This window comes from Cinclus cinclus, chromosome 21, assembly GCF_963662255.1.
Source record: "Cinclus cinclus chromosome 21, bCinCin1.1, whole genome shotgun sequence".
Classification (NCBI taxonomy): Eukaryota; Metazoa; Chordata; class Aves; order Passeriformes; family Cinclidae; genus Cinclus; species Cinclus cinclus.
Genome location: NC_085066.1, coordinates 4,531,475 through 4,550,491, shown reverse-complemented (window position 1 = coordinate 4,550,491; position 19,017 = coordinate 4,531,475). Strand labels below are relative to the sequence as shown.

Here is a 19,017-nt window from a genome sequence, read left to right as displayed (position 1 = left end):
TCTTTGGCATACAACCTTTGCCTTATTTATTAAACATCAAAAAAAAAATAAAAAGGTCATTCTAAATATCAAGAAAATGCGTCCCTCGTGATTTTGAGTGAAAAACAGAAAGTCTTATTACAGAAAAAAAATCTTACCTTCATAAAGTAATTGCTGAATTTTAATGACTTGATCTTTTACATGCTTTATATAAGGTAGGGTGTCTGTTACTATACTCTTAAAGTCCCAGATATGGAAATCCGGGGTGGGTTACATCAGGAATTCTGTAATTTTAATTTGGGCTATTTTCCAAATACTCTGGACACGTAATTGTTCAGCTAGATACAATTCCATATACATTTTTTAAAAATAATTTTGTTTCATAAAAAAGGTGGGTTTTTTTCATAAAAAAGCTACTCCTCATCTTGGGCAACACATTTCAGTTAGCAGCTCTTTAATTTTCTGATTTTCAAGAATACATGTATTTCCAACAGCTTCAGAACAATTTCTCTTCAGAGTCTAAAATCACAAAAACCAAAAAACCCAAACATTCCATAAAAATCCCATTATCTTGATGGCATTTTCAAAGTTAAAAGTGTAGATATCTCATTATTTAACCTCCCTTATCAAACAGGACAATTTTGAATGAAAATACCCAAAAAACAGATCTCTGAGGAGATTCAGCTGTGGTACATCCCCGTTCCTGGGTCCATGTCTCATGTGTTACTTCCAGTCTGCTACTACATTTGGAGCTTTTGGCAGCTGACTTCATTTGCTCCTGGAGAGAAGCCAAACTTATCCTATATTCCTTGCTACCTTCCCTTTCATTTTGGCAGAAAGCAAAAATAAACAATCCCAGGAATATGGAACAAAACAGGATTATGAACAGCCTGGGATTGAAAAAAAAAAAAAAACAAAAAAAAAAAAAAAACCAAAAAAACCAAATCACTACGTCTGCAATTTATAATAACTTCAGAGTAAGAAATAAAACTACAGAAAAAGCAGGTTTCTCACAGAATACACACTCTGACAATATTTCCTTACCCAGATTCAAAACAAATGAAGTGTGTGCACAAAAATGGAGGCTCCATGGTGAAAGCATTCCAATACCAAAACATAAATCCACCATGAAGTAGCAAGGTCACCCCAGCAGTAGCCCTGTGGCAGTGGCATGGGTTAATCCATGCATCCTGGAGCGTGGTGACAGAACAGTGACAGCAAACTGTGTGCTTGGCTGCCAGCTCTTCCTGGCTGGGAGCTGACCCAAGACAGCCACAGAAGCCACCCCTCTCTTTGAGCCAGACTTACAGGAAGGCTCAGCTCCAGTTCTGATCACAGGAAATCTGTGTGGGCAGGATCAGAGACTCAACACGACAAAACCAAAAGTAAGATCAAATTTTTGGATGGATGACTGACAGAAGCAGCTCCTTTACTGCCAGTCAAGAGCTGGATTTCAATTTAACGCTGTGCTGAGAACGATGGATTCACAGAATGGTTTGAGTGGGAAGAGACCCTAAAGCTCACCTCATTCCACCCCCTGCCATAGGCAAGGACACTTTGTACTATCCCAGGCTGCTCTAAGCCCTGTCTAGCCTGGCCTTGGACACTTCCAGGGATGAAGCAGTCACAGCTGCTCACCACCCTCAGTGTAAAGAAAGTGAATTTGATGCTTTCTTCCTGGTACCTGATAGTAGTTGTTCAAAACAAAGTTTCAGCAACTACTATCGAAACATGGTTGAATTTCATTAATTCCTGCTAATACAAGGACTTAAGGCACTGGGTGAATGACTCAGGATTAGATGCTCAGCACTACTCAGGTTTTTGTAACTTTGGATCCTTCTTGCTGAACTAACTTTGCAAATAAAGGCAGGCCCATAAAAAGACAACTATTTTTATGATTTGATATAGCCGCAAAAAGTACCTAGAATATTTTTGAATGTCCTGGCTCCCCATGATACAGAACTCATCCAGTGGCCCATTCTCTTACAGAGATAAGGGGATCTCAGAGCACATTCTCTTAGAAACAGCTTGACAGATTCTAGAGGCACTTAACTCTTTACAGAATATCCTGAGTTGGGAGGGACTCTTGAGGAACACTGAGTCCAACTCCAGGCCCTCCAGAGGAGCACCCCAAGAATGACACCACGTGCCAAAGAGTGTTGTCCAAATAGCTCATGAGTTCCAGCAGGCCTGTGGTCATGACCACATCCCTGTGGTGGTCACACCACCAGCTTTCAGCTCCTATTATTTAAGGTGCTACTGCACCCTGCTCAATCCCAGTGTGAGCACACTTGGCTTCTTTGCCAAGGCGTGCCCAGGCATGTTAGATGGCACTCCAGCAGCACAAACACACAAAAAACATGCAGATCCCATGGCCTCATCTTGCTCTGTACACGCACCTACAGCATGGAGTGCAGGCTCTGGGACATGGCCAGGCATGTGTTCCATTTGCACACCACCAGCCCCTCATGATCCTCTTATCCTGCTGTTTTCCCCACACCCACTCCTCCCTAAGTCTGCCCCTTTGCCTGTCTGCACTTCCTCACATTAACATCCCGTAACAAGCAGCTCTGGAATACTCCTGCCCTGCATTCCACAGTGTCCCTCACCCCTCTGTGTGCTCCCTCCAGTCCAGAAGGTGCTCTAGTGCTCACTGGTCTTGATGGGCTTCCCAGCTGCCTAGGAGGGCTGAGGCTCTCCAGGGACAGGGCTGGACAGGGTGATCCTTCTCAGAGTCCTGAACTTGCCTTCCTGCCTGTTGCTGTTCCCAGTGCCCTTCTGGGCTTGTGCACATGGGTCTGGGTCAGGCTGGTGGCTCCTGGGAAAGGGCCTTATTTGGGCTGCCCCACCTGCCATGGCCCACACTCCTCTCTGCAGGTAAGCAGGGCAGCTTTTACCACACAACCTAACATTCTCTCCACAGCATCTCAGCTTCTTTTCAGTAGTAGCTCAGAAAAAGAAGATACTTTAATAAAAATATTTAGCATATCTTCTAAGCAAAAACATTAAGGGTCAAGAAAGACCATATACAGGAACACAGAGGATTATTGTTTATTAACTAATGAGATAATTGGAGAACCCACAAAAATAAAATACTTAAGTGCGTGACTAGCAAACTAAAGTGGAATTCTCTTTAAATAGGAAGAACAAAGAGAAATACAGCTCAGAATAGAGGAGGGCAGCATACCTGAACTCTTCTTTTAGAGAAGGCAGTTAAGAACTAAAAATGATGGAGAAGGGCAGTAGAAGTCAGAGTGCTTCTGCTCCTGGGCCACATTACAAAAGACATGCACATTCTTGAAATTAAAACATCTTAGGAAATCCCTCTTCTTTGTATACAAGACACTGGCATCAAACCACATGGCTTGCTAGCACAGTATGTTGTATGATTTTCTTATTCTCCAGAAAATTCATTGTGAGACAACAGAAGATTACCTTTTCCCCCTAAAAATTCAAGAAGGCATTCTGCCATAACCAATCTGAATTACAGTGTATGATTTTCTGACTGTTTCAATCTGTTCACCACTGAATAGTTGAAACCATGTGACAAGTGCTTTGCAATTAATGCAGCAACTTAATGCTCTGGTATTTCTTCAACTTTTAAAAGAATGTTCTGCAATGTGAAATGAGGTTTTTTCAGCTCTGACATGGTTGCCTAGATTATCTCCTCCGAGTGAGATATGATACAAGAGAACATACTTAATGCATAAAGGGCAGCTGGCTCACTCTATGACTGCTTTCATGTGGACCTTTAGCAACTACACCACCTCTAGATGAGACACTTAAAAACCACGAGGAAAAACATCACAGCATAAATCCAACCAAGACCTGATTATTGGGAAATACATCCGTGATACAGAACTTTAGTACAACCTACTAACAACTTAGGGCAGGGACACCTTCTGCTTTCCCAGGCTGCCCTGTATAACCTGGCTTTGGACATTTTCTGGGATGGAGAGCCACAGCTTCTGTTAATTCTCTGTGTTCACTGACATATACCTGGAGGGGTGTATGTCTCTACTGAAGAGTGCACCAGGACAGAGCGTCTCTTCGAGGGCATGGGCATCTTCCTCTCTTTGTATTTTGCAAGTGCTGCTTGTACTGCTTCAGTGTGGACATCTGTATAGAAAACAAACAAACAAACAAAAAAACCAGGTCAGAATTTCAGTTTATCAGGAGGACTGAATCAACACCACTGCCTCCAGCTCCAATCCAGTGCACAAGCAATGGTTTCCAAAGCCAAGGGAGAATATAAGCAGGGGCAAGCTGATACATTTTCTTCAGAAACCAGCCTGAAAATGCTCTGTGAGCAGCATTTCAGAAACCACCCTGAAATAAACACTGCAGTTACAGAGTACCCAGAATGTTAATTTTGAACTCTCAGTTATTTTCATTTGGGGAGGGAAATTTCAATGAAGAGTCTGTAAATTTGCAACAGCATTTGACTCTTCATCCTCAAAATCCAGGAAAGGAAAGGAGTACAAGTACATGCATAATTGAAGTTCTCACAAAACAATGCAAGTAATAAAAACCAGAAAAAAAGGCAACGAATGGACTCAATGATTTTAGAGGCAGTTTTCAATTCTAAAAAAATTCTGGGATTCTATGTGAAGAATGAGAAAATACACACACTTGTACCCTAAGAGGCTCAAAGGCTGTATTTTAACTTTTCTAAGTTTTAGGACAAAACTAAGATTAAAGAGGAATTCAGTGTTCAATCAAGATCTCACTGCAGAGAAAATTTCACGTATTCCAGTAATTTTTCAGCATCTTTTTCTGTCTTTTTTTTTTCTTTAAGTACCATTTCTGTGCTAACCCTGAACCCCCTTTGGTCATGCTCAGCACGAGGCCCTTCCTAAGGAACAGGCCCTTCAGTCTGGCCAAATGGATTCTACAAAATCACAAGAATCCCTGAGCATATGGCCCCAGACACCAACCAGTTCTTCACAGCAATAAAGTCACTTTTCAGTCTGTAGCTCCCTGCAGATAATCTGTTCAGAGCAATATTTAAAATATGTACACATGTAAATACACTATCCCACCTGTGTGTTCCTACAAGACTCAGGAATGTACTAAGGAGATGCTTATCTCAAAGAAGAATTTTTTGTGCAACCAACATGGGAGGTTCAAAGATGATGTTATGGGAGAAAAATATTAAGAAGAAAAAAAAAAATCAGTAAAATCTCTACCCTTTAATACAGTTACCTTTTTTTTTTTGTCCTGAGCCTCCTGTCAGATTTTTGCTGCTGTCCTTCACACCAAGGACTTAATAACAGATGTTTTATAAATTAAAAATTCCCCTTTTCTTATGTCTACCTGCCTTGTTCTCCATTCCCACATCTAGGCTTTTTGTCAAGTCTTGGTTTCTCCTGAACCTTAGTTTTAGCTGTAATTGTCCACCAATGATGTTTATTCCCACAAATACCTAGAAACAAACCTTTCATATCCCCAAACTCCAGAAAGTTTAAGCAGGATTCAACATCAATTAAAGGCTGTTTTTGCAGCCTTAAAAGTAGGGGCAAAATGCCCATTCTGCAAGACACATTTCCTTGGCAGAGCTTCCAGTCAAAACCAAACTGGAATATTTCTAGAAAGAGACAGTAACTGTGAGATGCAGTCACATCCACCATGCCTACATCTACATACAATTTAGAAGACATTTTTGTTACATTAACATCTCATAGGAAGCAGGGGAACATAAACTGCTTTTCTCCAGAAAAGGTCGTCCAAAGAGCAAAATAACCCACCATATTTGTAGTCTGCATATAAATACATTAAGTCATTAAATAATGTGGCAGATAAAAAGAAAGGATTCTTAAGACAGTTGTGCATTTTGGGAATGGAAAGGCCTGTTTTGGAGGCAAGGGTGTACTGGGGCTTTTTAACAAAGCAGAGCAGGGCAGGTCATAACATCACACAGATTTGTGGGAGCAAGCATGGGAACTACTTTTTATTCCATTTCCAGAGGGTAAAATCACCACCACCTCCTCCTCTAGTCCTAACTCCCACCCCAAAACCTGGAACAGACTGGATTAAGTGATAAAAAATGCAACCAGGAAACAGGATGAATTTTTATTCTGTTCCATGTTACAGCACCAATTTAACTCATCATTCCCTCTATACTCATTAAGATCTATTCCTGGCTTGAAATCTTTCTTATAATATCTTGTCCTTGGACATCAGCTGAGCAGGAACATCCTCTCTCATCCAAATCAATGAAGTAATTGCTTTCACTTCCCTGGAACACTTTGTTCCTATTCCACTTTTACTTTAAGAGCTTTTCTACATGATGAAACACACTTCGATAAAAGAAGTAAAAGGAATGAAATTATTTTAAAGAAGAAGAAGGCTTAGGGTACAAAAATTCATAAATTAGTATAAATTAAATTTTAAATGGACATTGGAATTGCAAAAAGAAGCCCTCTACCACTCACTTAAATTCTTCAAAATTTACTGTGAAAGTGATTCACCATTTAAGAACTGTGGAGTTCAGTTTTCTTCAGGGAATTAAACACTTATAATCAAATGTGTAACATTTTTCAGAACAGGGATCACAAATGCTCAACAGTGATCACTGGAAGTGATGAACAGCAAGCCTAGCATTTCATTAACACAAAGAATGTATGTACCAAAATGAGGAAAAAAAAGATAGGTGCGGCCATCCAAAAGCAGAATAAAAAGTCTTGGAGAAGTATTTCTAAGCTTCTGCAATTAATTAAGCAACCATCAATAATTAATAACTTATTATAAACACTTTCTCTTTCTGCTGTAGTGAACATAATCTTCTCTCCCATTCTTTGTACCTATTCTCATTTTCTTTCCATGTGTCCTTAAAAAAGGATAAGGGAGGAAAACTAAAATAGTTTGTGGACTATAAATCACCTAAACTCTTATACCTCCTAAACTGGCCAGCTATTAGAAGAGCATTTTTCTTTCCCATTTGTAGCCTCTGCTTATTTATCAGCCTATGATTCTTGTCCCTGCCTTAGGCAGAGAAGGAAGAATTTCTACAGTCAGTCAAAGAAAAAAAAAAAAAAGACATTTATGGGCTGGCCAGTGTCCCTGCTGCTGTTCAGAGGTTTCAAAATACCAACAGGTAAAGCAATAAGCACTATCTAGGTGGGATGGGGAGAAGACCTGGAAAAAGGTAAAATCCATGAGTTAAGAACAATAATATATGAAGTAAATAAAAATGTAATAATAATGATCATAAAAATAATAATAGACTCAGAACAGTAATAATAAAATACGAGCATTTTTCTCATTGTAAATCCAAAAAACAGCACTGTACCAGCTAAGAAGAAAATCAACACTATTCCAGCTGAAGCCTGGACAGCAGGCTTGTATTTATCAATAGTATTCACTGCTGGAACTTTTGGGATAATACTTTATGGAGACAAGTATCTGGGGATGATAAAAACAAAGTTGATTTAAATACACAGCTCTTCTGTGAAACTATTAAAAAAATGCTTACAGAGAGTAAATGACAGACTAATTGTATAAAAAGACAAAATAGTTTCATTTCCTTGCTTATTTTAAGTAATCTACGTTGATGGTTCTAAAGTACCTATAATTGCTCCAGAAAGAGATCCTGTTCTAGGAAAAGGTGCATTCTCCCCTCATCAACTACTCTTGAAAAAGACATAGGAGAACTGATTTGAAGAAAGAAAAACAAGAAATAAAGAGTGGAAGGAAAGAAAAATGAAGAAACTGAAGAGTATTTTTTTTAAACTACAGAGGAAAAAAAGGGGAATAGATATTGGAATCTGAAAGCCATATCTACATTTCCTTGCACACACCTAAATAAGTTTAACCTAAACCAAGTCAAACAAAACTGCCACTATTTGGCTTTGATACCACCTAAGCACATTAAGCCTTGTCATATATCACTCATGGGAGAAAGAAATCCTATTTTGTGTGTTGTAACTAAGAACTCTCCAAATTTCCAAGTAAAGAATTTGTTCTAAGCGAAGATATTTAATGAAAAATTAGTCTGGGGAGCAGTGACAGAAAACCACAGAAGGACATTGCAATCCTCACCAAGGAGAACCTCCCAAGGATTTCCTGCTGTAGTTCTGCCCTTGCAGATTTTTATTTCTGTTAGTTTAACAATGCCACATCTTACTCTAATTATTTTTGATAATATAATTTTCTATAACATATTTCTATAATTTAATAATAATTTAAAAATATTTTTAAACATGTCATTTAGCTAATTATGACACTATGCAATATTCCCTGGCATTCAGAAGTTTCTTCTCTGGGTAGTTAAATACAGGCATCTTCCCCAGGAGTCTGCATATATCCACAGAATATTTAAGAGGTCTCATTCATCATTTAATTAGCCCTAAGGACTGTACAAGGCACATCTGCTCCAACTCTGGAACAAGGTTTTACATATCAGCAGGGCAAATATGATGTAATAAGCACTCTGTCCAGGCAGTGGCAAGACAGGGTGACCCAAGACCAACCTCCTGTTAAGGATGTGCAGTGCATGCCATCACTTGCACTTCTCATCCCCAAACCTAAGACCTGGAATTACTCTGGACAGAAAAATATCCAGCTAGAAGTCTAAAAGTATTTAGGAGAGAAGAGCTTCCAAACACCTGTTTTTCCTCACTATTGTGACAAGGAATTTCACAGGGAAACAGTGCACTTCAACCTCCTGAAAAGTAACAATGGGAACAGGATGCAATGAGGATATCAATATTTTCACACAATTTTCCAAAACAGGTTTGTCACTGTGGTGTCCATTTAAAAATGAAGTAGAATATCCATTGTGACATTTCCCTTTTTTGTGCACTTGCTTTAAACCAGGAAATATTTGAAAGAATGCTACAATAAATACATAACATCGCTTTAACAAAATAATCCAAACAAGCAAGCAAAACAATCCCTTTAAATTCACACAATGTAGTCTTCAAAATTTTTAAGTAACCATTCTACAGCTGGAATGGCTACCCAATGGAATGGAAACCCAATTTTGTCTTTTCAGCAAATATGAAAAAACTGTTGAGCGTGGTAAAATTCACAAGAAACACTTCAGAAGACAGGTCAACAATCTCTTTCTTTCCCTGCTTGCATTTCCTCCAGGCCGGATTCAAACAATACCACATGTGTATCAAAACAAAAAGACACTTGAAAGGCACTCATGATCTCTTCACCTCTCCCAAAGCCCTCCCAGCTCTGTGTGCAGGTGCAGGTACCATTTTGCAGGTGTACTTATCCTCTTAGGACGTGTGATGTCTCAGCTGTATTTCTGTCCCTTACCAGATCGGAAGCGCTCGTCCCTCGAGTTGGTGGATCGGGATTTCTGCTGTTTGGATACCCCAGCAGTGGCTTGGGAAGAACCTGGGACTCTGTTCTCTGCTTGCAGGGATGGATCCACACCTGAAACACAGTTTATTTTAGTACAAACTAAGCTTTGCAAATATCATATATGCTTCCCGTGTCTATGTTGTTTCACAACCCTCAAGACTTACAAGTTCAACTGGTGCAAGACAGCACCTGTGAAAAGGACTCCTCTTCTACCTGCATTTTAATCCAATTTAATCTATACCCATTTAACGGAGAAATACTCAGAAGGTTCACATTTTACAAAAATGCTGCAATTCTCTAATAAAACCTTTGCAGATATTAATGCAGAATTGCTGTCAGCTTCAGCTGTGGAAAAGCTCCTGCTGTAATCTAGGATGTCTGGGTGCTTCCATGTACTCCTGGAACAATGACAGACCTTCCCAGCCCCACACAAGGTAACAAAAATAAGAGGAACTGAACCATTCTAGTTGTATGCTCTGCACCTTATTAGAACAGGGCTCTAGTTAACCCAGAGCAGTTGCTTACATTTAGGCTGGCTAATATTCAGGAAAATGAATCACAATTTTCAACTGTAGCACAACAGGAATAAAAAAATCAAAGGGGTGGACAGTAATCATTAAATATCCACTATTGCTTCCTGTTCCCCAAAAGGAGGGGACTCCCTGTTGGCTCTTGATCCATCAAGGACTATATAAATTTGGACTAGGAACTTCCATTTGCAATTTTATTACACATCTACACTTTAAAATGCAATGTAAAAATTCCAATGCAGCTGGAAGGTTTCTTGCACAATCCTGACATAAATCTAGCTTAGGGCTGTGTTTTACACAGCATGTAAGACCTGCTGCATCAAGCTCACTGTATTTACTCAGCCCTTGTACCACACAGGGCTGAATGTATCTTTCATTCCGTCCTTCCCTTGAAGAGCTTCTGCTTTTGAAAATAATACAATTTGGAAACAAAGCATTTGGAAAACCATATCTTCAAAATGCAAATATTTACCAAAAGCAGCTCTCAATGAACTGAAGACATCATTCCAGAGGAATCTGGGTCAGTTCCTTTGCAAGGAAAGATCTGACTTTAACAAGTAACAAAAAGTTCCTTTCTCTCTCATGGGGTTTCTGTTCCCTTTGTTCCAAAGTGAGTATCAGGAAAGAAATTGGTAATTAGTAACAAATCTAGGAATTAGAAGACATTTTTATGAAGGCCTTTCAGTAAGATATAGTCTTTACATTAGGAGTGTAATTGGATTAAGTATCCCATTTCTACCTCAACGGATGAAAAAGAACTTTCAAATACTCTACTTAAATAGAATATACTCAGGGAAAGTGTTTTATCATCTTCATGACAAGATAAATTACTATCTTGCAGCTTTCTTGGGTATCTGTTAAGATGAATGCACTCCATAACCCCTTCCCCACCCCCCCAGTGAACATCTCTGGATGTTGAAGAGGCAACCTTGAACTAGATATGGGTTCAGGGAGAGGTTTATGGGAAAAAATGAGCCTAAATAAAAGAAAAACTAACGAACATTTAACAATTCACACAGATCTAAGTTTTAAGAAATTAGTCCAACTCCAGAGATATGCTTCTCTCTTTTACTATTTCTAAAAAAGAACAAACACATTCTCACCTAATTTTTCCTGTTTTAAGCAGATGACAGAGTATCTAACATCAACTGCAGTTGCCAATGGGATAAATGGGAGACAGCCCAGCAAAGAAACCCTTAATGGAGCAGGATGGAATGTGTGTTTACCAATACACAGACCTAACACTCCTTGAAACACTTAGGCAGAATTCTGTTTGTAAGAGAAAAACAAATGCCAACTGAATTGATTCAACAGATCTGACAGTCAGAAATGAAAACACTGCAGAATTCTATTCCACATTTCACTTGAACACAAGCTTTTCATAACCACAGGTCAAGAGTCCAGGGGGATTTGTTGTTTATTGTTTCCAGATCAACAACTTTAGATTTTGTTAAGGAGGTGGAGGCAAGTAATTTCCTTAAGCCTGAGCCAAGCAAACAGCCAAGGCAAAGGGACAACACGATAACTACAATGGTACAAAAGAGAACAGGCAGCTGGGATGGGAGGCTCCCTCAACTAAGACTACTTAGGAAATTTTCAGAAAACAGCATATTTACATCATTTTTGAGTGATCTTGTCAAAAGAGACCTTGGGTGATAAAGATAGCAAAAGAAAACCAGAATTTCTTTTTGGTGTGCCATTTCTTTTCCTCCAGAAGGTTTGTTAGTTGTAAGCAGAAAAAGAGATGAATGTTCTTCCTAATTCCTTACTCTTCCCATTTGCAGTCTTCTAGTAACTACAGAGCTGTGAAATCAGGACTTATAAGAGCCCCTCTTCCACTCTGTGATCCCCTGTCGGAGGAAAATAATCTGGAAAATGAGCTGACTGGTATAATCCATCAGCAGATGACAACCTGCATGTGAGATGTCCTGAGCCATGTGCAACCTGAGCACTGCTGTTTGGCCACACCAATACTGGGGGCAGGAGGAGCAGGGAAGAATGGTCACACATAACAACAGGAGTGCATGACCAGCTCCAAAACCAGAACACTCTCCTCCTCTCCAGACTAAGATCAGATTTTTGTGATTCAGAGTTACTGCGATGAAGTATGTATCAGCACATCTCAGAAGGTCCTTTTAAATTAGGGTGAGGCATAAAATCCTTGGCACTGTTAGAAACTACAACTCAGTTTGTTCAGTTTAAGTTTCCCCTCTTGCTTTCTCCAAGTAGGTTTCATACCACAGTGCAAAAACACCAACAATGAATCCAAAAAAAGTAACTTTTTGGTAAAAATAGTAAGATAGTACACCTGACTCTTTGCTGCATAACTATGTGCCAGTAAAATGCTGTTCCACAAGCCTGGTGAGGATATTCATTTATTCTCCTACTATGCAAATAACTATCTTAGCCTTCAGCAAAAGCAGATGGGCAATTAGGCTAAGTCTCTCCACTCACACCAACACCTTTACAGAAAAGACATAGACTAAAGGCACTTGATCCACTATCACTGCATTTTCTCCATTTCTAACTTGCCCAAAGCTAGCAAGAATGAAGTCACCTTAAAGTGGCTGCTTGCTCCAACTAACCGAACAATTTGCTTCTACAGGATGAAATTTAAATTAATACTTGATTTATTCCTGTATTTGTCCATTCACAAGCACTGGAGAACCAAGACTAATACTGGCATTTCATGCAATTTTCATTTATACAAGCAAAAATGATTTTACTGTAAGAGCAGTGAAGAGTTCTCAGGACAAGGAAGATTCTCTGCTGGCATCACTGGGCAGGATGCACAGCTAAAGACATCAGGTAGGCAGAGATCAGATTTTCAAAACATAACACATTAAAGAGCTCTGTAGAGAGGAGAGGGGAAGAGGGAGGCTGAAGAGGAAACTCCAGACCCCTTGTACATTATCATATCTTTCTGCAGCTATGGAACTGGGTCTGTAAATAAGAAAGGAACAAATGACAGCAGCCAGGTTCAAAGTGCAAAAAGAAAGGAAAAGGTATGACAAGGCAGAAAATCCAAAAAATCAGAGGTCTGGCTCTGGGACAGTTACTGAATATCCAGCCCTCACTCAAGTTCACAGTTCAGTGTTATCATCCTTTACTGTCATATTCCATCTCAGAACATATTACCTGCTGTACACAGGTTTTTTGTCTTAGATTCAGTCAAGATCCAAAACTGAAGTGTTCACACCTTCCAGATTAGAGGGACTGAACAAGGGTTAACCCAATGTAATTTATTATCCAGAACAAAGTACTAGAAATTCAAGAGATTAGAAACAATAATGATAACAAAATGCATCGTATACATGCATTATGTTTGACAATCTTCCATGATTCTGTAACATTTTCCACTACTCAAGGAAGTAAATTCAAGCTTATGAGCTTCCACTTAACCCTATGAATTTTAAGGGCATTAACACTTTCATTCAAGGAAGCATGAAACAGCAGCAAAGAATACAAAAGCATAAAAGACACTTGTTATAAATTCAATGAAACCAACTACAAGCCAGGATTTGGATTCAATTCAGAGAATTCAAACACTGACTAAACCATTTCAATGAAAATAGCCACAAGCAAGAGGCACACTTACTTAGACAATATGGCAGACTGGTAAGCAGAACACCTACACAGCATTAGCCAGAACTTTAATTTCTCAAAATAATAGTCCATTTTAAGCAACAGTTCAGGAGATGCTTCAAACAGCCCAGAACTCCTAATGTAAAAGAATGTGCACTGAATTAAAAAGACACAGGAATAGCAGTCTCTTGATATTTTGAGAAACTGTGAGCAATGAAGCTCAATGAAACTGCTTTTTCAACTAGCCCATATAAACACGTTGCATTTTCACATACCTCATTTAAACCAGGTACACCAAGATCCAACCAAATTAGCCAATTAAATTTTGGACATCCTTTGATCATAGCCATTATGCCCATAGCATAAAGTAGGAATTTTAACTCCACAGCACCAACAGAGGTACGTACATGTTTCTCCTTTAAATTATAAGCAATTATAGTTTTTGTAGACTTCAAGACACCAGAGTAAGTTGCACACTCCTTAAAAATGGAACTATGGGTATTAAGTGCTATAGGGGTATGTAAAACTCATCTCAGTCTAATTGAATGAGAAGCTGATTTGTGGGTACTTCTTACCCACAAAGAGGTAAAAACAAAATTCACAGTTATAACAGAATCACAGAACAAGGTTGGAGTGACCTTGAAGATACCTGGTCCAGCCAGGAATAGAATGCATATGTATTCCTGGTAGCAGCAGAAACATTTTTTAGAGACATAAAACCATGAAAACTGAGAAGAAAAGCAGTATGGGACATGCCAGCCTCAACCAAAATTAGAGGAGGTTTCATCACCATTTTCCCTTAAAATGAGAATTTGAAAATGGTTAACATTTCAATTTTGCTGGAGCAGAAGTGCTAAGGAAGAACAGAGAATGAAAATAATAAAAGAAAATAATTTGAGAGTGGAATCACTCTGACACCAGAGGAGAAATGAAGTCACTCACCAAGGTGTTTATCTAGCACTAACAAAATCCAGTGAAATAATTTCCAGGAACTGCTCTGTAAAGCAGCACCAGGACACTAACTACAATTGCAACCTCATTTAGGCAGCCAAAGAGGCAACTTGAAAATAACCAGTAAGACTCTAAAAAGATCAGTAAGAAACCAGTATAATAAGGAGACAGCCATCACAAGGCAGAAGTTTTACTTGAGGTGTTAGAAAGGAAGCTTAAGACCATCACCTGCCCACCAGGACAGGATACTCACTGTAAATGCTGCTTATTTTATTGTGATATTTCTGAATGTTTTTACACCCCAGCTCTACCCTCATTCAAAATCACCCTCTGCCATGTATCTGATGTTATCTATCACTCAGAAGCTTCACCATGCAGCATGCCAGATTGCCTACAGATACAATTAATTATTTCCTCAGAGTTTTATCTGTAATTTGCATGCAGAGGTTGACTGAGGAAGCCAATTACTGACTGTTAAATTTTACTTCATTAAAATAATTAATTACTCTTTAATGCTTGCTATTACTCAACACTTGTTTTTGATTTTGCACAGTGCACTTGGCTGGATCAGTGAAAAATAACTCATTCTAGTTCATATTTCCATATAACTACACAGTTTTATGGTTCCTAAGCAAAATCTTTACATTTACACCAACTCTTCATCACTGCAGACTTAGAATTTTAGAATACAAACCAATCTACAGGAACGAGACTCCTGAATCACGAGGTGTTCTGCTTAATTTTCCTGTTAATTGAAAATGTGCTTTGCAGCCACTTCTGTCTTTTTCTGTTCACCAAGCCCTCTGTGGGGTTAACACTGTCTGGGTAATTACTTGGCTCCCCACAGATTCAGCTATACAGACACACAGTGCAGAAGAACATAACTCATTTTCCAATCCATTTTACATGGTATTGAGAGAGCAGGAGTTTTGCTCTCTCAAACATGAGAGGAGTTTGCACTAATCAAACATGATTAGTTTGTAGGTGAGAGCTGATGAGGTGTAACAGGGGAAGTTAAACTTCCAGAACTCAAAGCTATGGGCACGCAAGCACACTTTTAAGACATGATTTACTGGTTCTGGAGACATCAAATCACAGAGCAAAAACTCAACAAATGTAAAATGCTGACATTCATCAGTCAGCAAAAACTTGATGGATACTGAACCGTATGAATTCTATCAGGAATGCTGCAATTAAATTGTTAATGATACAAAATTTCTGCAGGCTCAAAGCCTTTGGGACTCCCACACACTATTCTGAGCTATGCTGAAGCTGTGTCAATTAAGCAAATTTCAAGTTAGAACTGGGTTAATGGAACATATGTCAGAAAACTGAAACAGGCAGTTAGCTTCATGTTTTAAGCAAATTTTATCTTTTTGCCAGAGCATCATCTTTGTGCTCAGAGGCAGGCAGTCTATTCATTTTTTCTTAGTATATTAAAGCTAGATTCCTGTCAGCTTAATGCTAAACTAGGCAGAAATGGTAAAAAAATATCAGGTAATCTGGTATTTCTTAGAAAATGTGGTATCAAGTATTCGCTGACTCATTAAACTACTGCTTAAGATGATTAGGGAAAATAGAGCTGAATGAGGAGAAAAATCTTTAAGCAGCTGAAAATCTCAACTTACTTTAACAAGTATGGCAGACAAAGTACTGCAGTTGTCTAAGCTATGCTTGAGAGCTCAGTACTTGAGTATTTGTGCAAACAGTCTTTTGAGAGCTGAGAAGGAAAAAATATAAAGTAAAACCCCTCAATGTCAATAGAAAGGAGTGAAGGCAGAATAAATCAAAGGTTATCAGAGATTAAACAAGAGACAGAAATCCAAAGACATGACTTTCTAGGAGACAAAGGGCATTGACAGAATAGTCTATCAATTGTAAATCCTCAGTCAAAATCCATACCTTACCTGGTCTTAAAATCTTCAACTAGGATGAGAGTTAGAGGACAGGATTAGAGGACAGAAAACTGAGACAGTTCTTTCCAGAAAAATGCTGTAAAGAGGAGAAGCTGTGAGCTTCTTTTTTAGCAGATGAGGCTAAAGCTTGCTGCTGACTGTCAAAGTCATCCTAAAAATCCAAACTGCTTCTTTGCAAGGAACAAGCCATTTTAAAGAGATGAGTTTAGCTCTGCTTGGCATACAGTGACTACAAATTTTTTATTATTCTGAAAAAAAAACCCCCAAACCCAAATAAAAAACAAAACCACAAAAAAGGAACCTTTGCTAAGAACCCCCATGATGAAACACCAGATGACATCCTGACTGTTCAACACTGTCTCAGTTTACAGTTACAGTGCTTCCACTCACCTTGGTTTTCTTCTCATTTTCCCTTATCTTAAAATCTCTCAAGTTGTGGGAAATTGGGGGATTATAGAACACCAAAGCTCAGTGGCAGTGATTTCAGTGTCCTAGTATCAAATAAATTGAAAAAAAGTTGGGCACTTAGGTTTGGTTTGCCTGTGGACGATGAAGTCTGATAATAACCAGCTTCAGAAGTAATAGTTCATGATAAAACAAGTCAGTACTTTGAAGAAACAGAGGGGGTGAGGGAGTCTGTGGAAATGGGGTGAGGCACAGGGCAAATGCAAAAACCAGCACATTAAAGCATGATAGTGAGGACTACTGAGTATTTTCATCCAATGAAAGCAGCCAATTTGCTTTTTGTAATAACTTCACTCATTTCTAAAGTTATCTTAAAAGCCTCAGATGTAGTTGTCAAACTGAAGGTTGCTGACAAAAATGTTAGCATTTAACATTTCATATAAAACTATTAAAAAATATTTCAGGCTTTTTCCTTGCTCTGTGACAGTCACTTCCCACTGCTGGTTAGATGTCATATCAAACACTATTATAATTCATCCAGTCTATTTAGTGAGAACTTCTCCATTTTATATTTTCACAGATTAGGCACAAATCTGCAGTTTCTCACCTTGAATTAGTGGTATGTACCGTGCTAACAGCTTTGCCCTCTTCTTTTCATATCCTTTCTGAGTGATGTCTCCTAAAGAAAAGAAGAAATAAATACATATTATTTGGAAATTCTACATTTAAATCTTTGCATCAAGCACATTCTGTCAGCAACATATTGCAGAAGGAGTTTAACAAAGCAAACTATGCAGGGAAAAAACCAACAACAAGAAAGACAATTATATATCTATATCTATATAGATATAGATATATATATGGGTCTGTGGATTAAGCCTACCTCTGGCTAAGTAGAACCCCTTTTACTCAGTTAGATTTTACACAGAAGTATTCTTACTCTGTATTTTAAAATTATTCTCAAATACTTTCCTTAATCCATAAGGATTGTGTTTAATTTTTTTGCTTAACATTTCCTCAAATATTCTCCTCATCCCTATACCAGAGAACACTAAGACACACAAAATAATTTCATTTTGCCATCCCCAGCCTCCATCCAAGTGAATGTGCATAATTTAAAGTTTTGACACCCTAGAAAAAAGGCAATGGGAGTTCAAAGACATTGTTCAAAACAGGTAAGAAAAACAAATGCACATCCTGGAGCGCTCCAATCATTTCAGGTATTTCAAACTACAATCTGCCAGTTTTTCTTCATAAACCCATGTAAATATTAGATATAAAATTTGGACACAAGACAGAAATTACCATTTTTGCTGAGCAGAAAAAACAACAAGCAGAAGAAATACACAGAAATATAATTTTTATGTTTATATAGTGTTATTATATGAAAATGCAAATTAGAGCAAACGAAAACAAAACACCACAAATGTCCAAGCAGAGTTGTCTGCGTGGGAAGAGTCAGTCAAAATGAAAAGCTACACTTTTTATGAAAAAAGGAAAAAGGATATCAGAGGAGATGCATCATTTTCAGTTTTGGAAGGAAAAAAAACCCAAACCAACCCAATCCAATAGACAAGAAGCACCAGTTTTTCTTAAACCAGAAATAATTTAGAAGACTAAAGCTCAGCAAATTCTTTAAGGATCAAAACTGTACCTTACACAAACGTGCTGCACTGTAAGCTCAGTGAAGACATAAATTTGCACAGCTTCCTAAACGCTCCACGTAATCCTTATCCCAACCCTCTGTGCAGCTCAGCCTCTGCCAGGTACCACCCACCTGCACAGGTAAGCCATGGAAGCACTCATCAAAAGGCAGGGCTGCAGACAGAGTCCTATTTAAACCACAGTACTTCACACGCTGGCATCCTGTTGCACTTGGAAATTGTTATGATTTTGCTGGAATGCTGACTTGAAGCACTTTCCTTGAATGAGGTTAAGGAAAGGATGAAGTCAAAAGCATCTCTGTGGCTTTCTGCAGGGCTGTGGCAGGTCGAGCTGTGCTGCCCAGCCAAGCTGGGCTTTGTTCTTTCTCCAAAGCCTGGGGGTGGGGCTCGTCCTGACAACTGCTCCCCCCTTGCCCCCAGAGCCTCAGGGGGATTCACCCATCATATGGGGTTTTTGTGATCCCTCATTTCTTCCAAAAAGAGCCACTTTGTCACATCTGGTACACCGGGGCCACAGCTGCTGTCATTTAGCCTCACTTTCTCCTGAGTTACTGGATTACACAAAAGCAATCTGAGGTTCCTCGACCTCAGCAAAGCAGCTGGGAAGCCTGGATAAAGCCAGACACTGGGCTGAGCTGTTAGTGCTCTGTATGGAAGAGATCTTTACTT

At 38.8% G+C, this 19,017-nt stretch overlaps 1 protein-coding gene across 3 annotated transcripts in view; it reads right to left on the bottom strand.

Annotated features, from left to right (window-relative positions):
• The window catches only part of DIP2A (disco interacting protein 2 homolog A), a 73,049-nt gene that overhangs the window by 36,994 nt on the left and 17,038 nt on the right, over positions 1–19,017 (bottom strand). For all 3 annotated transcript variants that reach the window (XM_062506592.1, XM_062506591.1, XM_062506593.1), the window contains exons 2-4: positions 17,292–17,363; positions 9,250–9,369; positions 3,979–4,098 (exon numbers count right to left, since the gene is read on the bottom strand). In XM_062506592.1, coding sequence (XP_062362576.1) covers positions 3,979–4,098; positions 9,250–9,369; positions 17,292–17,363 — 312 coding nt within the window. The remainder of the gene's footprint in view (positions 1–3,978; positions 4,099–9,249; positions 9,370–17,291; positions 17,364–19,017) is intronic.